The following is a 23,493-nucleotide window of genomic DNA, read 5'->3' on the forward strand; positions in this document are numbered from 1 at the left end:
TTTTGCGCCGTGCTTATTTTCGGGCACAGAGGTTCATCAGCTGATATGATCACGTATGATGCAACCGGTGGTGTCGCTAAATAGGTAGATTCGTTACGGTGCAATCAGATTGGCGTTTTCGCAGTCAATACTGATTCTAAGTGACTCGTCTTCGGTGGTGGATGTCAAATGTGCTGCCAAATGTGATCATCCTGAGCACCCTCTGACGCTCAAACGTTTGCAGCTCGAAAAGGTGTTTTTTTTTTGTCTTGTGACAAAGGGAATTCTCTGGTAAAAACTACGTGCAATCAGGCTGCGTCTTCGAAAGGGCAGAAAAGATGCATATGAGTATCACTGGGTGATAAGTGTATTTATATCGTCGCAATCAGGTTAAGTCTTGTGCCACAGCCCCTCGCCGCATACCACTAGTTCCCGGAAGAGGTTTAGCGCGTCTGGCGGATTCAGGTGGTGCTGCCTTAAGCCCATTTGAAGCGGGGCCAACACTCTGCCGTCAGCTGGGCGCATCCGCGGGCTGAACCTGTGATTGACCTCACTCCTTGCTTCCCATTCTTCCTCTTCTCCCAGTCACGGAGCCTGGTCGACCAACTGGTGGCCCCCCCCCCACAAACGTGTCCCATAAATAGCAGCACCGCCTCCAAAACGGGCTCTGGTCTCGCTCATGCCGCTGAAGAAGCTTCGCAACTGGCGCTCGACGCGACAGACGAGGTCCAGGTCCAAGAGGCAGAAAGAGGCCATTCTGGAGAGCGCAATGACCACTCAATCACCTGACGGGCAGCCCGGCGAGTCCGAGCTGTTCATATTTCTCAACGACTTCACAGATTCCGATAATGAGGCCTCGGCTGAGCTCTGGGCGTGGGTCCTGAAGCTCAACCCGGGAGTCAAAGGTATTTACATCGCAGAGCCGCGCTGGGTCAATCTCGGCTACTACATGACAAGCAGGGACTTTGGACGATGTATCGGACTCGTCAGCAAGCTGCAGCCTCCTCTGGAAGGCGGTGACCCCCCTCTGACGACCGTACTCGCTGGTCGCTTGACGGAGGAGATGATCAAGAGGAGACAGGTCGACGGCAGGCCGCTGAACGACGACGAGCGGGACTTGGTAAGCAAAATCTTATCAGGCGCTTGTTAAGCCTGGCATTTATCAGCGAAGAAGGTGTCTAACAATATAGCCAGCTCATGCGATGTATCAAGCCAGCGAATGGAAGTAGGGAAGACTCCATCAAACACGCAGAGCTTGTCGCACTGGACTATATGACTACCATGAGGACGCGATGCAGTCGTTTTGAAGCGTACATCGACGTGCCCTGTTTGGATAAGCTGGAAAGTCCCATCAATCTGAAGACTCATTATCACGATGAGCTTGTAGCTCGCTCTGCGGAGGAGCTCAAGGAATTCCGTGCCATCATGGAAATGCCTACGTCCGAGGGGCCGCAGATCGAGGACCGCAGAACCAGCCTGCGACAGTGGTACACTAAAGCACTCGATAGGAAGGTAGAGGAGTTCGGTGGCAAGTCTCCTCTCTCAGCCCTCGACTACGGCCACCTCTTCAGTGAGATTCGGAAACACGACAAGACCACATTCTTCGGAGGTGCGTCTCTGACTGTACTACAAGAACTGCTCGAGAAGGAGCCTTCGCTGGGCAAGAAAGTCCAGTACTTCCAGCAAGGTGGAACTTTCAACTCGAAGCTCAATATCCTTGGAAATCCGTACAATTTTGCACTTAACACTAAGGCGGCAGAGTACGTCTTTCGGCATCAAGACAAGCTCGGGAGGTTTACCCTGATCCCCACAGATACTACAAAGAAGCTTGAGTGGACGGTTCAGGGATTGGCTAAACTGTCCCCCGCTGTCGGTGTTCGGTCTCTAGCTTTCCACGGGAGGTATGATCCTTGGGAGATGATATCGTCGAAGGAGCTCAACGGGACCACACACCACCCAGGAATTCCTTGCCTGGCGCGCGGAGTGGGCGAGTGATCCTCAGTACTCTACTCCGAATAGTAAGGGCTACAAGGCAGTCATGGCAGATCTCACAGCATTTCTGGCCGCCTTCAGCCTGGTGTTCAAAGACTTCCCACCGGGACAGGGACTGTTAAAGCAGACTTCGATCAAAGTCACTATGGAGCAATCGATCCCAGACAGCAACCAGATGGTCCTTCGAGAGGACAGGACATCAAAGATAGAGTGTTTGATATTCGAGGCTCGTGAAGGACAGGACGCATTCTTGGTGGAGGACGCGTTGGGTCTCTTAGAAACCGCCTTGAAGACCGCATCATCTGGTTGAAAGCGTCCGTTGCTGACAAAGTAATAATCTTCACCCAATGAGGCAAACCCGACAGACCCAAGGTTTTGGTCAAACCATGCGTTATTAGGTCACGGCCTGATAACGACGAAATTATTCACTTTTGGCAGCCTAATAAGGCTTAATTTTTGGACGAGGCGGTCTATTACGATTAAGGCTTCCTTCGATTTTTCACTGAACTTTTCGTTTCAGTGGCAGAACTTGCTAGGTGCAGAAAATATCCATCTCCTTTTTGGAAGACAGGGAGGTGGCCTCCAGCAGCTACTTTTTATCGTTGGGGCCCAGTTATTGTTATGAATACAGTCAGGAAGAGGATGGGCCGGAGTATTTAAGGGTGCAGGGTAGATGCAGTCTCACGAAAGCAATGATAACCTTGGTATTGGGCACTTTCTTAATCACTTGGACCAAATAACCCCCAATTTCCCTTACGAGCAACTACTGTTAAAACGCAGTGTAACCGAGCAATGTGCTCTCACCTGAAGCTTACACAAGCAGTACATAGCGATTCCCAGTCCGTCTACTCCCTGACAGCACCAGAGTTCCCACACGGCCACTGAGACTTATACCCTGCACTGTGTCTCGTGACTTAGCTAGTCAAGATAAACCATTGTACCGCCACGAGCCACTGCCGCCTTCGGCTAACGCCAGAATCCTTAGATCGCATACCTGATCACGTTACCCTGACATGAACGGTCGTGACGATGCGTATGCCTTGAAACCTAAGCCCTCGGCCTTACTCCTCCCGCAGGATGGTGAACTCGATCGCCAGAAACCCCCCGTAGCCCATCAGCATCAAGATGCCGACCACGTGCCTCACGGGGGCGAACTTGCAGAAGAGCCTGCCGCCGAAGTTGACGATGACGGTCAGCGCGATAGTGGCCGTCCAGAGCCACCAGGCCTCGATGCGGGCAATGCCCACGTAGGCGAAACCCCCGTCCTCCTCGCTGTCGTGGTCGTGCCAGTCGTGGGCGGCGATGGTCCACGCCGTGATGCCGAGGCACAGCGTCAGCAGGAACATGTTGCTCCCGACTGCGTCTGCCACCATGAGCCCTGTGTGGCCCTTGGAGCTGCTCATGACCGCCAGGAACTTCTCTGGGAGCGTTGTGGCCAGGGAGAGGAAAGTGGCGCCGAATGCGCTGTCGGACATGTTCAGGGCCGACGCGAGCTGAATCGACGTGCGGGACAGAATGAAACCGCTGAGAGTGAGAGCGGCGAACCCACCCAGGACCTGAAGCGCTGGGGCAAGAGTGTGGTGGAACATCTTGGGGTTGTATCCCTCCGGCGGGGATATGCCAAGGAGAGTGGTGGTCTCACTGGGCTCGTCGGAACGCCGGCGCAGAAAGTGGCGATCCACGAAGTGACGGTGACGATCCAGGAAGTGGTGACGGTGGCCGTCATTGGAGGAGTCTGAAGAAGAGGACGAGCTTGATGAGGCAGCATCGTCATGGGCAGCAGCGTGGGACTCGACGTCGTCTCTCTCGTGGTCCTCGGTGTAAAACATTGCCTGCCAGATCGTCCACAGAACAACGAAGAGGTATCCCACGAAGGCAACAAGGAGCAAAGACGCCACGACACGGTTCCACATGAGGTGTGCCAGTGCAAACAGCCACACGAAAGTCGTGAAGCCCAGAAGCCCCCGGGTCGCAATCTTCGAGGTCCTGTCAAAGCCACTCCATGATCCCGTCGAGAAGACAAGGCCCAGGGCAAAGGCGCCCAGGATGTTGGCCACAGAGCTGCCGATGACGTTTCCAACAGCCAGAGCGGGACGTTCCTGTGCAATGCTGAGGGTCACAACGGCCAGTTCTTCCCACTCGGCTCCGGCGATGAGGATCGCCACGAGGACCTCGGGCAGTCGCAGGCGCTTCGCCAACTCGGTGGTGCTCCCCACGAAGAGCTTGGCGCCGCGCTCAAGCAGCGACAGGCCTGCGAGGAAGGCTGCGATGTTGAAGAAGGTATCAAGGTCTGCCATCTTTGCGGGAGGGGCCACAAGCGCAGACAGAGCTGGAGAAGGTGGTGGTGAAGGAGGAGAAAGATGTCCCAGCTCTCACATTTGCTCCCTCCTCACTCCACCACGTCGACGCTCGAATATTTAAGAATTCTTCTCACCGCCTGGCTCGAGCTCTTTGACCAGGGCGTCGAGCTCCATTTTGAGTCGCGTCAGTCTCGCATTCGTGGAGATGTCAACAAACCCTGGTCAGTCCCACCGCCTCTGATCCGCAGAGGGGCCCCCCGGATGTCGTGAGCCCTAACCCTGACTATTCAAAAAGGACAGCACGCAGGGCAGAAGGATGGACGTTGGTCGAGGGGAGAGCCGCTCTCGTCCTGCAGAGGTGAGTCTGTTGGGGGGATCTGCACTAACAAATTCTCAGACCTCTGGTAGCTATGGACGAACGGTGTGGTAACACATGGCCACGTCCTGCGCTCGAGCTGCGGTCGTATGGCCGTCTGGCCACCAAAATAGTGGCGCAGCCATGGGCCCCTGCATTTTGCCCCACGACGCAGCGGTGCCCCATTGAGCGGATATCATTTGTGGTACCTGGGCTCCCGTCAGAGTTTGCAGCGGCCCAAAGTCAATGTTTGCGGGAAGAGCTAGGGCCGGCTTGCCGTTTTATCCAGATCCAGATCGTTATCCACCTCCGGTCTCCGCTGAGCGACATGGAGCACGCATCAGAGAATGTTTATCACGCTTAATACCTGTTAGAAGTAGCAAAGCGATGGACTGATCTGTAGCTCACGGTCCGCAGAATGATCTCATTGGAAACGACAGTATCAACGATACGGTATGGCTCTTCGGGTACCAATCGGCACTTGACAGTTGCTCGTGTCTTCGAGCACTCGGCTGGAACAGGGGTATATCTGCTTGTCCGGACTCAAACTTATAAGACTGATCATTGAGCAGGCCTGAAAAGTTATCGGGTTTAAAATTGTGACAATGTTGAATGATTGCCAGCCGGATAAACCTCCCCGTTGCTACATAACTCCGAGATATCCAACCACACGCGAGCCACCGGGAGAAGAGGACGCTAGACAGGCGGATCTAACCTGTGGTAGTGTTATACATACCTGTAGTACACTGGCACAATGCTCATTCCAGAAACATGTATCAGTCCACGTGGCTCCCCGTCAAAACCCTTCCGATGTGTGCTCACTTGGTTAGGTACACGGCGTGGGTACTGAAAAATGAGTGGGTGCTGGGCTGCTCAAGTGACTTGCTGTTACATCCTGTCAACGAATGCTGCCTTGTGGCGAGTAGTGGAAGCATCTGAGCCGGAGAATGAGTTGGCGGGTCGGTCAAACTGTCAAACTGGTCGTCACAGCTGTGTGAGGCAATCAAAAGACAAGGCAGACTCTGTGCAGCAATCACAACAGCGGCTTTCGTCCAGTATCTAGGTGGGTGAGAAATCCTGCCATCCTAGGAAAGACATATGTCCAGACCCGCTCTCAGAATAAAAATCCTACTTTCCTCAGGCTTGCTTGTTGCAATGAACGATTATAGAAACTGATTTAGCAACTCAAGAATCTCGTCCTCATTTCCATCGACACACCTGTATCAAAATTCTATCGCAGTCCAAGTCTCATCGGGCCATGTGGCGCCGCATAGGAAAGCCCGCTTATCCACACCTCTTAGAAGCCGAAAAGAATGGCGAAGTTCATTTGGCGGCTGAACCGAGGCTTGCAGATAGAGCACCTGGCTGGCGGGCCAGAGAAAATGAGAGGCTGAAAATAATACAGCAGGATAATGAGTATTGGGACAAGTGGTTTGCGGAAAGGAAGAAGCGGAAGAAACGAGACGATCTTGAGAGACAATTGAGGGACCAGCGAGAAAGGGAAGGAAGAGCTCTCAGCCTCCTTGTGCCTACCAACGGTGGAGGGGAGGGACTGCGGCCACTTCAACCGGGTCCTCGGGTATTGCCAGTGCAACAAGACAGATCAGCTGCTCAGCACGGGTGGGGGGTGTCTATTCGACCCGAGTACCGTGTCGAGCTTGATGCGACCTCTTCCAACAAGCACGCCACCCGACCGTCTGTGAAGCCCGCAGTGCGCAGCAGTTCAACTCCAACATGGAGTCACGGCAGAGGCCCATGCAACAAGATCAACCGCGGAGGACTACTCAGCGCTTCGAGCTCATGGGAAGTATTCCCGGGGAGCCCTCTCGTCCTGCCCAATCGACCTTTGCGTACCACGCTGGGACACATCAGGCGAACTATCACAGCATGGCTCCGCCTCAACCTCCAGAACGGCAAAGGGACCAAGCACCATCTCAACCACAAGCTGCTATAGCAGGACAAAGGACTCGTGGTCAAACACCAATCCAGTATCCTCCTGGATTCTTTGGAAATCCAAGGACTCCGCCTGACACATCAAAATATAATCGTCCGCCATCACAGCTCAACATCTGGTAGTATGCCAACCAAGCGTTTGCAAGAGAGTGTTGGAAAATCATTCAGCAAATTTCTCACAGGTAAAAATTCACGAATCATTCATCAGCCATGTAAGAATTCGCTTTGGTCTAGTGCAGAGACAGAATAACGGGACCGGGACAGATGCAAGTACAACAATGACGTGCTTTGCAGACCGCATGTCCACCAAAGTTTGCCAGTCTTACATCGGAGGTGGACCTACCAGACAGCCAGGCTTTCATTGTATGATTTTGTATCCTCATTGAACCACCACCATTGCCAATGCCAAGTTGGTAGTTGATGCTATCAAGAAGCACAACTGCTCGTGACTCATCTCCCCTTCCTCGCAATCCTTTAGCACACATTCTTTGAAAAGAATCAAGAATACCAAAATCAAGAATACCAAAATCAAGAATACCAAAATCAAGAATACCAAAATCAAGAATACCAAAACAATCAAGCAAAGGAACTACATTGCTACTCCGCCTTGCGCGATTTGAAATGCACGTTCAATGTAGGCTTATTCCAAAAGCTGAAAAGCTCTTGGTCGTCGGCCCAGCCTCGGGACTCTGGGGCAAGCTCCATATCGTAGTTGAAGACGATGCGGGCAAGTATGAGGCGCAACTCGACGAATGCAAGACTAAACCGGTAGGTCAGCACCACATCTAGATCTCAGGCAGGGTTTTTATCTGAAACAGAAACATAATGGAAGGAATACTTACTTCATTCCAATGCAGTTCCGCGGTCCGTATGAGAAGGGTTGGAAGATGTCCTTGTTATCGTTGTCGAAGCGACGGTCGTTCACCCAGCGGTCAGGGATGAAGGCGTCTGGGTAGAGGAAGTTGGAAGGGTCGTGGTAGGCGACCCACTGCCAGATCCCGAGAGTGGTCTGCGAGTAAGACGTCAGCCTGAGATGATCAAGGTGCGTGGTTGTTGCCCACATGCTCGACTTACTCCCGCGCTCAAGTGATCGCCAAAAACCATCGATCCGCCCGGCGGCGTTATGCGCTGGAACGCCGCTGGAGCTGCCGGATGTACACGCATCGTCTCCGAGATGACGGCGCCGAGGAACGGCAGATTCTGCACGTTGTTGAAGTCGATCTCGGCGTCGCTCTTGAAAGTCGAGCGAACCTCAGCTTTCAGCTTCGTCAGGACGTCTGGATGTGTGCACAGAAGGTATGTTGCTGTCACGAGGGTAGTTCCGGTTGTTTCCGCACCCGCCGAGGTGAGCAGTCGCGTGTTGTCGATCAACTCAGTCTCTGTCATTTTCTGAATGACTGTCAACAATACTATCCAAAAGGAAATACAGAAGCTCGCGAGATGGTGGGATTGTCGAAGTGTGACTCACGTATTCGCCCCCCTTTTTCAGCATTGCGTCCACAAAGTCTGGTCGTTCTGAACCAAGCGACCTTCGTTTGTTCAGTGTCTCCCGGCTGTAGTTGATGATCAACGAGTCGCCATTGAGTACCTCTTTCGGCGCGAGCAAAACAAACAACGGGCCCCTTAGAAAGGCCGGGATCGGGAAGTAATGCAACGCCTGGTTGAGAGGAAGGACCTTGAGACTGTTCAAGATATTGTCCACGTATGGATGAGAGCCGGATCTCTCCAGACACTGGAAAGATTCTCCCAAAGCCAAATTCCCAATGATGTCAAAAGTAGCCCACTCGTACCACTTGGTCATGTTGAGTGATTTTGCGCCATTTTCGCCTTTCTCGCGAAGCCTCTGTATGAGCAAGTCGATGAAGCCATTGATCAACGGCTGTTGCGCAGCCAAAGCACGCACCGAGAAAGCCGCAGCCAGCGTCCGGCGCATGGGCCCGTGTCTGTGTCGCGGGGCAGAGACAAGGCTTGAGTCAAAAGCGGGGTTTAAGAGCTTCGGGTCTTTTCCATTCTCGGGCTGGCCTTGCTTTACGTGCCCCTGGATTTCCTTCCAGGAGTCCGGGTGCGTCAATGAGAGCTCGCCCGGCGCGATGCGGACGATATTACCGTATCGCTTGTGCATCGCGAGCAACTTCTTGTGCGGTCTTCCCATCCATATGTTCAGGCCTTGGGGGATAGAGGTTGCTGCCCATAGCTTGGGACCCGGGTATCGACGTAGTGGGTGGAAGAAGAGGTTGTAGATGATCTTCGCGGCAGGATATCCGACAAGCTGCAAGGCAGTCAGTCCTTCTGTGATCCCATCATAGTCTTTGTTACTTGGGTTGGATTTCATACCGAAACACAGATCACTGTGAGTAACCAGGACAGTTTCGAGGCTTGGTGATCGGTTATGTTTTCAACAAGGGCCGCCATTTTGATAGGCCTGGCAATAGCGGCGAGAGCTCTCGAAGCCGGATACACTGATAGAGGATCGAAGGCGCGTGTCGTTTTTCGATTGGGTGAAGGCTAAGATTCTGCAGCCCAGATATCGAGGTCGAGGTGTAACACAATATCTTCGTGTGAGGAAGTGTTGTGCCTTATATGAGTTCTTGAAGCAAAACACCCCTCACCGTAACGGACAGCATTTGTGGCCCGAGAAGAGCAACGTCCAACCATGTGGGAGGCGTATCACATCCAGCTCGAGTGGATCCCGAGTGGTCTCTTCACCAAGGATAACTCGCCTTAGTCCATCATACATCTCTCCTGCAACTATGGAGGTAGTAGCGGACGGGCCTCACCATGACATAACGAATCATACATTGTGCAGTAGCAGGCCAGGAGGGCTCCGAATCAAGCCAATTAGGGAGAGGATTCAAGAAAAGACATGAGACATGGCCATGAATCACCTGGATCAGAATCCATCCTACTGGTTCAATATTGTTACTTGGGCATGAGATGCCGGTACACTGTGTCATGCCTGATGGCCTGTCGGGGCTGTCTTGGTTCCGGGACCCCGCAGGTTCGGAGCAATGTGGACTACGTGACGGTCGAATAGGCCGACCTTAACACCGGGGCGGGCCGTTAGTAAAATCTCGATGTACCCACTCGAGCACCACCCCCCTCCCGCACAGCCGTTTCCCACCAAAAAGCCCGATTTCAGCCTATTAATAACTAAATCTATATAAATATGAAAATTAAATAATATATATATATATATATTTAGTAAATTTTTTATTTATTAAAAATAAAGTTTAATAAAATTTTTTATATAAAATTAATATGGAGAGATAATTAGAAATAAAAATTTTATTTAAAAAAAGTTGCCATTTTTACTGCCAAGACCTTTAACTTAAGCACTTTTGCAATGTAAATTTTAACCATTATAAAACTTTTAACTTCTTAATTTTAAGTATACTTTTATTTATTTAATATTATTATAAATATATAATAAATCTTTTAAAAATATATTTATAATAAGTATAAAATCCTTTAAATTTACATATAATTTATATTTATTCTACATTTTCCTAGATTTATTTATAAATAGGCTGAAATCGGGCTTTTTGGTGGGAAACGGCTGTGCGGGAGGGGGGTGGTGCTCGAGTGGGTACATCGACTTAATTTCAAAGTGGCAGCTACATACACTCATAATGGAGTACACGCTGCTCGGGTTTTTGTGGCAAATGGTGGAAATTCGTCGTGTCGGTACTCAACGTCACCCGCAATCCCACCGATTCTTGGCGGGAATGATCCACAGTATCCCCCTGTCTCACTGTGCCATTTGATTATATTTGAAGACATGACTGGGTCACGTCTTGAAGGCTGCCCAATTTAGAAGTCAACGTTTTTCAGTCGGCCTTTGGCAAATCATATTCGCAGCTCAGTGATCTTGAAATGAACCCCTTTCCCCGACCTTGGAGGATTAGTTGAGGTGACCATCCATCCAGGTTCCTGGCTGCCTGGACCCTGGACAGCCCGAGGTGCCGCGCTCTTGTATGTAGAGCAACCAACATGATTTCTTGACAGGCGAATCAGAATGACTTCAATCAGACTTGCCATTCGTCTACTTCCACTCCCGTTTCCTCCACAGAGAGAAGGAGTGCAGGTTGTCGACCTCGACGCGCAAGTCCTTCGTTTTCGCCGTCAGCATCATCTGATCACGTAGGGTCCTCGATGACGATTTACGGCCGGGAAACCTTTTCAAAAAAGACTGTCCCATCATCTGCTTCCAAAAGCTTCCGCAATGACCATTGTAATTGTGAGCTTTCTGCCCGTTCTTTCTAAGATCCAAAGCATGGAACCCTTTCTATCTCCAGTCTTTACTCCCTTCTGTATTTACAGTTTGGTTCTAGGCAAGAAAGTTAGTCCCTGGTCTCCCTAAATCCTCGCAGGCCGGATCATGGGAGGTTTTCTAACTTTCTCGAAGGCCGTGAGGCCCTTCCACCGAAGCCCCAGGCGATCTGGTTGGCCACGCTGATCGAGATCTCCAACTCATCGGCCCAGGTCCAGACCAGCCCGGGGTCCTTTTGGAACATTCTTCCAACAAATACAACGTCTAGAGGAGTGTCCGCTGTCAGGATCTGCTCTGCCTGCTTGCCCTCTCTGATACTCCCGACCGCGGAAACCAGCAACTTATCACCAACGGCCTCCTTGATCTCCTTACTGAACGGAACCTGATATCCTGGTCCACCCTTGACCTTGGCAGCTGGGTGCAGACCGCCAGAAGAAACGTCAAGAAGGTCCACGCCACGCTCAGCCAGCAGAGCGGCCAGCTTGGCACTATCCTTGACCGTCCAGCTCTCGGGGAACTCGGGGACCTCCTCGAGCCAGTCGGTGGCAGAAATGCGGACGAAGAGAGGCATATCCTTGGGGATGGCGGCCCTGATCCCCTCCACGATCTCCAGCGTCAGCCGCACCCGGTTCTCGAAGCTGCCGCCGTACTTGTCCGCCCGCTTGTTGGAGACCGGGGACAGGAACTGGTGGAGCAGGTACCCGTGCGCGTTGTGCAGCTCAACCACGTCGAAGCCGGCGGCGACGGCCCGCACCGCGGCGCGGACGAAGTCGGCCCTGAGCTCCTCGATCTCCTTGAGCGACATCTCCCGCGGCTGGCAGTGGTCGTCGTTGTAGGCCAGGGCGCTCGGCGCGACGCAGTCGTCCGGCCAGCCGTTGACGTCCTTGTCGGCCACGGCCCCGAAGCTGAGCCAGGGGGGCACGGTGCTGGCTTTGCGGCCGGCGTGTGCGAGCTGGATGCCGACCTTCTGGCCCTGGGAGTGGGCGAACTGGACGATCTGTGCCAGCCCTGGGATGTGCGCGTCGGTCCAGATACCCAGATCATCGGGGGTGATCCGGCCCCTGGCCTGGACCCCGCTGGCCTCAACGATAGATAGGCCTGGCCCCCGGGAGATGATGCCGCCGAGGTGAGCGGTGTGCCATGGCTGCTGGAAACCGTCGAGGGCAGAGTATTGGCAGAGAGGGGAGAGGAAAATGCGGTTCTGGAAGGTTACGCCTCGAATTTTGATGGGGGTGAAGACCTTCGGGATAGCCTTGCCGTTGGGCTGGGGGTCGAAAGCCGTTCCTGAGATGGGTGACTGCTCCGGGGTGAAAAAGGGAACGCCCTCTGCTGGCTTGTTGTAGAGTGATGGCTTGCTCGGGGCCTGGCTGGGAGGAACAACCGGCTTGGTGATTGGGTAGTATCCTGACATGTTGGAAACGAGGGTATCAGACTAGCCTCGAAGATGAACCGCCGACCAAGTGGATGACGGACAGGTGAAAGTCGGTCTTCCGTGTGAAACTGTAGCAGGATCGATGCTAGAGGTTATGGCTTAGATGAATCCGTCACCACTTTTCTAACGAATACCCGGCGTGTCTATCGCAGAAGTTATATCAACAAAATCACGGCTGACGCTTACCAACCTTGGCCCCTGTTTGTAATTGTTGACGTTCGTAATGATTGGAGAAAACCTCCACCGGCGAGGAAGACTTGGCGACATGCGGGCGGCAGCCAAGAGACGTTGACCACTGTTTCCCAAAAGGAGAGTCGAGGTTTATAAGCACTAACAGATACCGTGCTTGATATAGCGTGTCGGTGTTAATGCCGTGAGTGGGGAGAAATTCTTTCGCGATCGCTTGCCCCAATGATGGAGACGGAAATTCGGCCGAACGGCGGACGAATTATGTGGTTTCTGGCGTGACATCACCAATGGAAAGCGCCAGAGAATGTTCGAAAAGGGGCTCCCTATTTGTAATACGAGTTACTAGGCTCGGATCTCCCTTCGGCAAGTGTCTAGCGGTGGGAGTGGCCGGACGGGATCGAGAGCCGAGGATGTGTTCGAAGCTTGCGGATTTTTAGTTCTGGAGTGTGTTTGTTCTTGGCAATGCTAGACAGGCACGCCCGCTCCACGGCGACATCACATCGTGCCGGAGAATAATTAGCCTCCCGCTGCATGTCGAGATTCACTCTTGAACCTTATCTCCACATTGGTCATTCTGTAGCCTGTGCATTGTGTGTGAGCGACGTCTTGTTATCGTTCCCGGGAGTGTGCCAACCTGCCAACCAACCTTCGAATCCCTCTGCACGTTGACCCGGCGGCACACTGACCAAAATGACGACACCATTCCATGCCATTCCCCATCAGTGTAGTGCACATTGTACTACATGTGCACATGTGGGAGGCGCTCAATAAGATAAGTCACCATAGCTACAACCCTGGATGTTTGAACACTGTCAATTCGAAAGTGTTGTGCCGAGTAATTGGTTGAAATGGCACTCCGGGCTCCCAAGCTTTTGGCGCAGTGGACAGTGATCACAGACGGTGTTTCGTCCCGAGTCTGTGGGTTACGCTAGCCACAGCACCTGCCGCCCGTTGGGAATGCTCTAGCGCCGCGTTATGTCCGGCGTTGGATCGGCGCCACTCAGGTCCACTTCACAAGCCGATATCAAACGGCAGGAGCGTTTCCGATGACGTTTGGGACGCGCCTCGTTCCTTTTCCTCTCCCTTCTCAATGAAGCTCGCCAGCACCGGCCACGATGGCTTCCTCGGACGCGTCGCAGGATCTCGAGAGCGCCGTCAAGAGGGCCGACTCTGCCCAACCCGGCGGCAGGAAAAGCGCCGACGCCCGCGCGACGCCGGCAGACGACGGCGCGGCTGGACCACGCGACGAGCACCTGCCGGCACGGGGCCGCGCGTTCGCCGAGGCACTGAAGCAGCGCGTTCCCAATGGAGTTCGACGCAGGTCTGGGGCAACTGTGAGATGGCTTAGAGGACCCGAGCCGACGCGAACATGGAAAATACGGCCACTGCTCCCTCGTGTGCAGCACCTGCCTCTGCGTCTGGTCGATAAGCTTCTCCCGCGGCTGTGGCAACGTGCAATCGCACTCCTGGTATTCTACGTCTGCTGGATCGCGACGTTCGGTGCCGTCATGCACAAGTCATCTGCTGTGGATGAGGTCGATGGTCAAGGGTCACCGTTCTTGGTCGGATGCGGCGCTTCCTTCTGGTACGGCTCGCCGACGAGGCCCCTCGCGTGTGTTCAGTTGTGCTAACTCCTGAACAGGTCGCAGAACAACGGGTGTGGTCTAGATGGCATCGATTGCCAGCCATTCGCGAACAGCTCGTTCGCATTCCGGTGCCCTGCAAGCTGCAGCACCCAACAAGTACTCAACCCTCGCTACGTTGGCGCTCAAGAAGTCATATATGAGACCTTGGTGGTCGGCGGCCCAACCTCAGATGCCAATGCTGGGTCTGATGATGCATCTGGCTTTGTTTACAGGGCAGACTCCTTTATTTGCTCTGCCGCCATCCACGCTGGCGTGATATCAAACTCCCAAGGTGGCTGTGGGCTGGTGTCCCTCATCGGCCAGCAGAGTAACTACCCTAGTGTGACTCGCAGCGGAATTCGCAGTGTGGGATTTGACTCGACTTTCCCATCATCTTTCACCTTCGTGCAAGGTAGTGGTGTGGCCTGCAAGGATCTCAGATGGCAGCTGCTCGCTGTCTCTGTTGTCTACACGACAATCTTGTCTTTGTTCACCAAGTCTCCGTCGATATTCTTCTACTCCGTCCTCGTTGGGTGTTATCTTCAGTCGGCCCTGGCCACATCTACCCCCCAGTACGCCGACATATACACCCTGGTTTCGATCGCTCTTGGCGATCTTCTCCCAGCGTTATTCATCGCGCAGGTCATGTTCACGCTCTACATCCGCCGGACTCTGCTGGGCCTAACGGCTCAGGTTGAGAAAACCATCCTGTGGCTTGGCCCATGTTGGGTCGCTGCTCTCGCAGATTACACCTTTGAGCTCATTCCTCTGTCGAGACTCACAAGCCACGACATTAACCAGCAACCAGGTGCAATCGCCTCCCTGGTTATCATTGTAGTGGTCTTATTTGTGGTGTTTGTCGGTCAGGCCTGGGCGTTTCGGAGGGAGGGCCGCCTCCTCCGCTACCTCGGGCTGTATGTTTGTCTCGGTATATGCATTGGCCTGTTGGCCGCAATACCCAACGAGTCACTCCGTATACACCACTACATCCTTGGCCTCCTTTTGATTCCAGGGACATCAATCCAAACAAGACCAAGTCTCGTGTACCAAGGAATACTCGTCGGCCTCTTCATCAATGGCGTGGCCAAGTGGGGTTTTGACTCGATCTTGCAGACGGCTGCTGCGCTTCAGGGTGATGCCATCATGGGGACGGTGTTGCCTACTATCACGGCCTCCAATGTAACGGCGTCAAGTATCACGTTCAGCTGGCCTAGCGTTCCCGAGGGCTACACTGGGGCAAGTGTTCTGGTCAACGATGTGGAGCGTTATCGGTCCGCACAAGGGGAGCAGTCTCTGACCTGGCAGAGATCTAGTGGAGACGAGTCATTGCCAGAGTATTTCAGATTCGCCTACTACGCCTTGTCTGCTGCATATGGCTTACAGAGTGGCGATTATACGAAAGCTGGAACCTGGCACGCGACTGGCACATGGGAGCAGATGGAGGCTGGGGCGAGTTAGACGAGTAAACAAAAATGCTTGTGATTTCTACTATAAGATTTATGACAACGGCGTCAGGCGAATCGTATCTGATGTTCACGCATCTTTCCACCATGCTCCAATAATGCCAACCCTGTATCGGTTGCTCCAGAGGTCAGGTTGGTAGCCAAACTCTGTACAGCCTTCTTCGTGAATTCAGGCGCGTGAGATTGAAGACCGTTTGCGAATCCAAAGATGATATAGCCATTTGCCGTACTACAAACAGACACAACCTGGAGTGGCTCCTGTTCGCAGTCGTCAGTCCAATCGCAAAACGAGCAGAGTGTGCTCGGTGGCTCATTAGATCAGGCGGAGGAACGCACGTACCTCAGAGGACCATAGGGTCAGTGAGTACCCCACTCTGCCTACTGCTTCGGCTGCCATAACGCGATATGCCTCGCCATCTATCCAAGGTTGCGGGACCGACCTTGTTCTATCGAGACTGGAAAATTCATGCGTAAAGGAGCTCAAAGTCGCGAGCCAGGATTCTTTGCGGGCCTGGAAGACAGTTTCATGAGCAAATTTTGTTAAAGGCGACGCACGTAGATACTTACATTTGCTCCATAAGTCTCCAGCAACTCGACACGACTGCTACGTATTCTGCCCAATGCCGCCTTGATGATGTACCCAGGACACTGGAGTGTAAATCTGTGGCAATGTATGCTCAATATCGTCCAGTTGCTTGTGGTACGTTGCAATGAAACTTACTCGTTGAAAGCTGTAGTTACATAAAGGTCAGTATGATGCCTAATGAACACGATGAGGGCCTCTGGGGGACAAGCGACAGGTGTTACAGACCTGCAAATTCCTCGTATGATACCATGTTTTCTATCCGTGCCTATTCCTTGTAAATGTTATTTAGAACTGGCTTGCGAAATGGAAAGGACAAATGAATTCAACCTAGAGTTAGGACGCATGTGCAGGACGGGGAGCTCTGGTGACCAGTGGAAGAAGCTCACGTCGAATTTTGAGTCCCTACAGTCGGCTTTTAAGATCCCGATTGTTGCTTTACTGGTTGCAAGTGGCCTTGAAATTGTCCTCAATCTCTGCTTTTAGTTGAATCTGACAGAGGACCGCCCACTTCAGCCTCTCTTACAGAGAAGGTGTTTTCTGTGGTCTCGGCTCAAGGGTCTTGTGCAGTCTGCTGCACTCAAACGTTGTAACAGAAAAAGACCGTGGCCACCGTGCGTGTCCATTTGTTTCATGTCTCACAGCATTAGCAAGATAGCGATGGACATTTCTTGACTGCGTCTGGGCCGCCCGGTCCTGGGCTGCTCAACCCAAACAGACCACCCCGCAGGCCGGCCAGCCGAAGGCCCAGGACGGCACAACCACAGTTTGACCAACACGACGCCTTGTAAACAGAATGGCAATTGCTTGGCAAACCTTGGAAGACAACAAATGTTCATTCGCTTTTCTTGTATTGCGACATTATATTTGGCAATCGATGTTTATCGCGTTTACTGTCCTGGCTACAACAGTAATGAGGAATCTCAAGCAAGAATGCACGATGCATCGGGTGACGTGAATATATTCGTGTCATTAAGGAATCGAACAACACAGGCGGCAAATGAATGTGTATTTTGAGATCCGGACTCTTTATAATGTCGACAACTGCAACGATAGGTTCGCAGCTGGTTTGACTTGGAAGACATAAAAAGTCAACACCATGCATGCTCCTTGATGTCAGAGAAGTTACTTAAGCTTTCCTCACAACGTTGATTCCATTAGACCGATTTACTACTGCTCAGCAACAGAAAAAATTGAAACAACATCATATTCAACAGATGATCACAAATTATCTGCCAAATACCCAGTAAAGTTTGATGCGCCAACCGCCCAGGGTGAGTGTGTTTGGGGGGGGGGGAGGTTGTTACAGCACAAATAATCCTAACCCTCTTCGACGATCTTCTGCACTGCTTGTCGCAGCTAGGTGAGCAGTCGGCAACAGCGGCCCTAGGTGCCGGACCTCTTCCCAATTGACCCGACGGATAACGGCATGGGGCCCAACGACATTCGGACAAAGCTTCACCGATGGACCTGTTCCACGAATGAACGCAGCCTGCGCAGCGCGCGACCTTCAGACAGCTGCTGCTTCCGCTCACGAGACGCTGATCCGACGGTTTCCCAGCTTCTCGTGCAGCTCGTCAGGCCATGACGACGGCTGCAATGTGATGTCCATGGTCCAGGAGCCCCTCCGGTAAGCCCCGTTCCTTGTTTAAAAAGGTGACATTGTCCTTCCTGGTTTGGAGCGAGACGACGACGCGGTGTGACAAGCGACTGACCATGACGAGCTACTCAGTCTCCGACTTCGACCCCTCCCTCAAGGGCGCCCTCCCCGCCGACTTCCAATGGGGCTACGCGACCGCCGCAGCACAAGTGGAAGGTGCTTGGAATAAGGACGGCAAAGGGCTGTCGATCTGGGACATCTGGTGCCACGATAAACCTTCGCGTATCAAAGACGCCAGTACCAATGAGGATGCTGTTCGGTCCTACGACTTCTACAAAGAGGACGTGGCCCGTATGAAAGAATACGGAGTCACAGCCTACAGATTCTCGCTGGCATGGAGTCGTATCGTTCCTCTCGGCGGCAAAGACGATCCCATAGACGAACAGGGCATCCAGTACTACAACAACCTGATTGACGGGCTACTGTCCAACGGCATCACGCCTTTCGTTACCCTGTTCCACTGGGATATACCGCAGGAACTTCAGACCCGCTACGGGGGCATGCTCGACAAAGACAAGTACACGCCGGACTTCGTGCGGTATGCGCGCGTCTGCTTCGAAAGATTCGGTGATCGCGTCAAGAATTGGATCACATATAATGAGCCGGGCGTGTACACGCTCGCGGGCTATGCAGCGGGCGTCCACGCGCCCGGGCGCTCTAGCTACCGTGACAGAAATGCAGAGGGAGACAGCAGCACGGAAGCCTTCATCGTTGGCCACACGGAACTGGTTTCCTCATGGATACGTGTGCGACCTGTACAAGAGGGAGTTCCAGCCTGCTCAAAAGGGCACGATCATGATCACTCTGCACGGCAACTGGTCCGAGCCATGGGACGAGAACGACCCCAGGGACGTCGCAGCTGCGCAGCGCAAGAACGAGTTCGAGATCGGCTGGTACGCTGATCCTCTTTACGGCAAGGGCGAGGTGGACTACCCAGCGTGTATGCGTGCGCAGCTGGGAGAGAGGCTGCCGAGGTTCACGGAGGAAGAGAAGAAGCTCATCCGGGGCAGCTCACAGTTCTACGGCATGAACTCATACAGTGCGTTCTACATCAAGAACCGAGGCGACCAGCCGCCTGACACCAACGACCACAAGGGCAATGTGGAAGTCCATGACACCAACAAGGCGGGCAAAAGTCGCGGAATAGAAAGCGATACTCCCTGGCTTAGGACAGCCGAATGGGGGTGGGCAAAGCTGCTACGCTGGATATGGAGCCGCTACCAGACGCCAATCTACATCACTGAGAACGGCACCACGGCCAAGGGCGAGCATGACTGGGCCCCCAAGGGGCCTGATGACATTCTCGAGGACCCGCACCGCATAGACTTCTTCAACAAGTATCTGACTGCCACTACCAAGGCGTCCCAAGAGGGAGTGATCACCAAGTCTTACTTTGGCTGGACCTTTACGGACAACTGGGAATGGACAGCTGGGTTCTCCGACCGTTTTGGGGTCACGTGGGTGGATTTCGAGGCACCGGAGAAGACGCGCTATGCTAAGCGATCAGCTTATTTCGTCAAGGACTTCTTCGCCCATCTGATCAGACAATAGACTGCGCAACCCGCCAGAGGAAGAAAGGCGTGGTGGTGCCCTCAGCCTTAGAAGACAGCATTTGGCCCATCGACCGGCCAATATCTTTAGAATGGCGCTCATAATGCACAATGATTCCGCTTGACTGACTCAACCCTTGTTCCACACCGTTTCAACCCTCCACCAACTCCAAGTCCTTGTGATTGCCCAACAGAGGCGCCTCGTTGAACTCTTCGTCACCCTTGGGCAGTTCCAGCGTCATCTTGAACATCTGCGCCGCCTTCACCTCAAGCTCGCCATCGCTCTCGAGCGCAAGGACATGCCCACCACGTGCCGGTCCTCTGTGATGAAGTGCAGGTGATCGCCGGCAATTCCTATGCCCTGGACGTAGTGAGGCTGCCTGAACCCGACGAGCGTGCCGCGTACATTTTCGAAGCTGAACGCCACTTGGTTCTTTCCAACTTCCATCATAGGTTGCCGTGGCTCTGTCTGACCTGCTGCTGTGCGGACCGTGATGGACTTGAAGAGCCCATCGAGACGCATGGCCAGGTGATGGTTCTTGGAGCCCGGCCTGAGGAGTGTGGTGTCAGCCGTTATCCACGTAGACCGTCACGCCTTTCCAGCAGTGGGCTAATGCCACAAGTACTTCCGGAGTCCATCAACTGTATCGAGCTGGACCAGGTTGCGCGGGACTACAGGGGCTTTGGCAGAAACAGAGGCAGGAAGTTACCTACACAAAGCCGCTGACGATGCCATTCAACTCCTCCTTGCTCGGCACCGCAGCTCTTGCGGAAATCTCGGGTTTGAAGCGCGTGATCTGAGCGAAAGGATGAATGGCATCGCCTTTCGGGTCAAGCCGTTTTATTGAACCATCAGCAAGCATCTGGTATGCGGTGCCATCAACCACAATCATCTCGCCGTTCATGAAGCGGAAGGTGCCCAGTCCGTGATCGCCATGCTGGAGATAGTCCGAGATAGGTAAGCCCTTGTCGGCAACGCCATCCATGAGACCAAGGGCAAGGGAGTACTGATACAGCTCATTACAGGCCATGTTTGCGGTTTGTGCTCGCTGAGAGGTGTAGACTCGGAGGGTGGTGGACACAAGCACTGTGCATGCGGTGCAGTTGACTGATTTGCCCGACTTACCTAAGCCGGCCACCCCTCCTGCCTTTGTTTACTTCGATGACCAGTCCTCCGAATTGCTTCCCGTTTCTTACACGACAACACCGACCTGACCCATTCAGGACAGCCTTTTAAGTCTCCTGAGAATCCGTGCGATTATTTTCAGAATTTAGTGATGCAATTATAATTATGTCTTTTCAACCGCCAAATGCACGGCCTGTACATGTACAGTGTGGTATAACCCTTCCGACATATCTACAATCCAAAAAGAAGCCCAGCCGCGACGACCACAGCCATGACTGCCAAACCTTTCCCAGCAAAAGCATTCAGCGCAGGTCCCTCGCTGACAACAGCGGGTCCAGAATATGCCGAACCACTTGTGGCCGATGTCGTCGAGCCCTGCCCACCCGCGTTGCCACCTGCACCGCCGCTAGGAAGTTGCGACACGACAGTCTGCACGAGTGTCGTGCCATCCGAGGTAGTCGTCCTGACGGAAGTAGTCTCGCCAGGCAAGCTTCCGGTCTCCACCGGCGAGATAAGGGTCTGCACATATGTCTGCCCGTCGGAGACGATCGTCCTGGTGACTGTCTCTTGGGCCGGGGTACCCGGCGCGCCTGTGATCCTGTCTCCTGAGTCGTTGCCGCCTTGGTTTGCGGCGGAGATGGAGACGATGGTTTGGGCCACCGGAGTGCCGTCTAGTGTTGCCGTCCTGACGAGTGTCGCCTCGGACGGTTGAGGACCAACGCCAGGGCGGATGGAGATGATGCTTTGGGTTGCCAGGGCGCCGTCGGATCCCGTGATTGTGGTCACAATGGTCTCTTCTGACGCCTTTGAGGTCTGAGCTGCAGACACGGAGACGATGGTCTCTGTAAGTGCCTGCCCGTTTGAGGTGACCTCCCGTATCAAGGTCACTTCTCCCGGAGGAGTGGCGACTGGCACTGGAGAGACCACAGTCTGTTCCTGCGCTTGTCCGTCGATAGTCGTCGTACGGACAAATGTCGTCTCCGGTACTGCCTGATTCCCACCTGCCACTGCAGTTGTGATGGTTGCGATTGCCTCGTCAGAACCACCTGTGGAGATAATCACAACCTCTACCGAGCTCTGAGTCGGAGCCGGCGCCTCGGGGGTGTCAGGCACCTGCGAGGGTGGCTGCTGCCCTGTAGGCGGCGTATTCTCGGGTGTCGAAACCGGCGGCGGTGGGGGCGGCGTGGTAGGCGAGGTCGTCTCCGGCGTGCTACTCGGCAGTGCTGGAATTCCGTCGCTGGTGGTGGGAGCATTGTAGTATACGGCCGATGCGACTTGGGTTGACTCCACCAGCACAGTAGCCGAGACCATCTTGTGCCCGACGGCCGTCGGCGCACACGTCGGGAAGATACACGTCCTCACGTCCTGTCCGCTCATCTGTTCCCACACTGTCTGCAGGCCTGCTAGGTACTCCAGCATCGGCGGCGTGACCGTCGCAGGGCTGTTGCCGTCGTAGTTCCAGCCCTCGGCACGGTAGAAGAACCGTGCGGGGTCAGCAGTAGCTGGCATCGTGACATGCTTTCCGGTCTGGATGGTGTATAACTGTGTTCGTTCAGGGTATACTTCGGTGCTGGTCCAGGATGGTTCGTCGCCGATCTGGGTTAATGTTTGTGTGAATTCCGGGATGACGTCTGTGCTTGTGCTCACTGCGCAGTCGCCAGAGTAGAAGCTGGAGTACTGGGCCCATATCGACGGGTAAGTCCTATAAAACCGATTGATATTAGCATAGGATCGGGCATGTTTCTTCATCAACAGGACCAGCGCATCAGGTATTGATCGTACATGGTGAAGCCGCTGACTACGATCGTGCTGCTCGCGGTGACATTATTAGGTAGTGTAGCTGTTGCAAGGACTGTCTCGTTGTTCGTGACAGAGCTTCCATCAGGGTATGCTGTAATGTGCGGAACAATCGTGTGGGTGACGGTGGCCGCCGTGTGCGCCGCACTCCAGTCCCAGATCATCACAGATCCGGCCGCGAACTGGCAGGGTTTGTCATGATCTCCAGACTCTCCAGTGGGCAAAGATGCCCTCGACGTTACTGTGGAGGATGAATTTATAAATGCAGCATAAGCCGTCTGTGTTGCTGCCAGATATATAACGAGGGCAGATAGCCTCGTAGGCCACCGTGACAACGCCATCTTGTGACAGCAGGCCTTTAAAACCGTGGCTCTTGGAAACGAACGACGATATTGGCGAGTGTAAACACAAGCGCCAGACAATATCAAGAATGCGATTTGAGGATGAATGAAGGGGCCGGCGCCTACGGACAGACATCAGCTGATATTTGACTGCATTCTACTTTCCACATATCCAGGCACGTGAAATCCTCCATCGTGGCCATGCTTGCCAAGGCGATAGTTTTCGTCCCATCCTGGGATCGATGCTGACCGCAGAGGGCTGCGGCCCCCAGTGTGGACCGCTCGGTTGCATCCACCAATGGGGCGAGTGCCCTGGGCCGCTGATGTGAGTCTATAATAGCCCAGGAGCCGCAACCTGGTTCAAAGTGCGCGTGGGATTCTCTTGGCTGGGTCTGGACGCGCCATTCCTCTGATGCGGTCAGCATTTCCAAGGACGACTGCGCCCGCAGACAGCAGCGATGCGTACGCCTTTGAAGATGTCAACATCATAAATATCGTGCAATGAAGTGGCTTCTTGAGTGTCACAAGGCTGGCCGGCCAAGCGCACGCTAATTTCCAAGGGTGCATTACCTAAGTATCAACTTTCAGGGCAGTGCATGTATGCTCTGCTTTCTTTGCTCGGTATAGATGTTTTCTTGACTAATTTGCGATTCGTTTCTGATTTATAATGCTGGTACACGACTTTACAGTACCGTGGCTAAGTTCCAAATCGATATCTGCACTCAAATGCACTAATTAACGTGCTGTAGACGACCAGAGTTGTTGACGGCCAACATGGAGCATATCACGTTTTGTGTAATGATTACTGGCGTTCATGAATATCCTTTTAGCATATACATTGCTTAGTATCGAAGGAACTAGCCCTCCCCTTGAAACCT

At 53.4% G+C, this 23,493-nt stretch overlaps 8 protein-coding genes across 8 annotated transcripts; 3 read left to right on the forward strand and 5 right to left on the reverse strand.

Moving 5' to 3' along the window:
* Positions 1-658: 658 nt before the first annotated feature.
* INS49_006222 (uncharacterized protein) lies at positions 659-2,281 on the forward strand (the record flags this gene model as incomplete). Its single annotated transcript, XM_043166995.1, has 3 exons — positions 659-1,099; positions 1,174-1,880; positions 1,999-2,281. The coding sequence occupies 3 exons, from the start codon at positions 659-661 to the stop codon at positions 2,279-2,281; spliced, it is 1,431 nt and encodes a 476-aa protein (XP_043028139.1).
* Positions 2,282-3,032: 751 nt separating this feature from the next.
* On the reverse strand, positions 3,033-4,268 carry INS49_006223 (uncharacterized protein; the record flags this gene model as incomplete). The annotated part of the gene is made up of 1 exon (XM_043166996.1): positions 3,033-4,268. One exon carries the CDS (start codon positions 4,266-4,268, stop codon positions 3,033-3,035), a length of 1,236 nt encoding a protein of 411 aa, XP_043028140.1.
* Positions 4,269-7,176: 2,908 nt separating this feature from the next.
* INS49_006224 (uncharacterized protein) lies at positions 7,177-9,203 on the reverse strand (the record flags this gene model as incomplete). The annotated part of the gene is made up of 5 exons (XM_043166997.1): positions 7,177-7,339; positions 7,422-7,588; positions 7,654-7,968; positions 8,048-8,848; positions 9,189-9,203. The coding sequence occupies 5 exons, from the start codon at positions 9,201-9,203 to the stop codon at positions 7,177-7,179; spliced, it is 1,461 nt and encodes a 486-aa protein (XP_043028141.1).
* Positions 9,204-10,955: 1,752 nt separating this feature from the next.
* On the reverse strand, positions 10,956-12,260 carry INS49_006225 (uncharacterized protein; the record flags this gene model as incomplete). The annotated part of the gene is made up of 1 exon (XM_043166998.1): positions 10,956-12,260. The coding sequence occupies one exon, from the start codon at positions 12,258-12,260 to the stop codon at positions 10,956-10,958; it is 1,305 nt and encodes a 434-aa protein (XP_043028142.1).
* Positions 12,261-13,585: 1,325 nt separating this feature from the next.
* Positions 13,586-15,553, forward strand: INS49_006226 (uncharacterized protein; the record flags this gene model as incomplete). The annotated part of the gene is made up of 3 exons (XM_043166999.1): positions 13,586-13,804; positions 13,874-14,055; positions 14,113-15,553. 3 exons carry the CDS (start codon positions 13,586-13,588, stop codon positions 15,551-15,553), a joined length of 1,842 nt encoding a protein of 613 aa, XP_043028143.1.
* A 2,069-nt stretch (positions 15,554-17,622) lies between these two features.
* Positions 17,623-19,352, forward strand: INS49_006227 (uncharacterized protein; the record flags this gene model as incomplete). Its single annotated transcript, XM_043167000.1, has 3 exons — positions 17,623-17,771; positions 17,866-18,511; positions 18,564-19,352. The coding sequence occupies 3 exons, from the start codon at positions 17,623-17,625 to the stop codon at positions 19,350-19,352; spliced, it is 1,584 nt and encodes a 527-aa protein (XP_043028144.1).
* Positions 19,353-19,503: 151 nt separating this feature from the next.
* INS49_006228 (uncharacterized protein) lies at positions 19,504-20,382 on the reverse strand (the record flags this gene model as incomplete). The annotated part of the gene is made up of 3 exons (XM_043167001.1): positions 19,504-19,611; positions 19,659-19,902; positions 20,066-20,382. 3 exons carry the CDS (start codon positions 20,380-20,382, stop codon positions 19,504-19,506), a joined length of 669 nt encoding a protein of 222 aa, XP_043028145.1.
* Positions 20,383-20,708: 326 nt separating this feature from the next.
* On the reverse strand, positions 20,709-22,438 carry INS49_006229 (uncharacterized protein; the record flags this gene model as incomplete). The annotated part of the gene is made up of 2 exons (XM_043167002.1): positions 20,709-22,179; positions 22,260-22,438. 2 exons carry the CDS (start codon positions 22,436-22,438, stop codon positions 20,709-20,711), a joined length of 1,650 nt encoding a protein of 549 aa, XP_043028146.1.
* Between the last annotated feature and the right edge of the window lie 1,055 nt (positions 22,439-23,493).

The sequence above is a fragment of the Diaporthe citri genome (genome assembly GCF_014595645.1).
Source record: "Diaporthe citri strain NFHF-8-4 chromosome Unknown scaffold_2, whole genome shotgun sequence".
In the NCBI taxonomy this organism is placed as follows: Eukaryota; Fungi; Ascomycota; class Sordariomycetes; order Diaporthales; family Diaporthaceae; genus Diaporthe; species Diaporthe citri.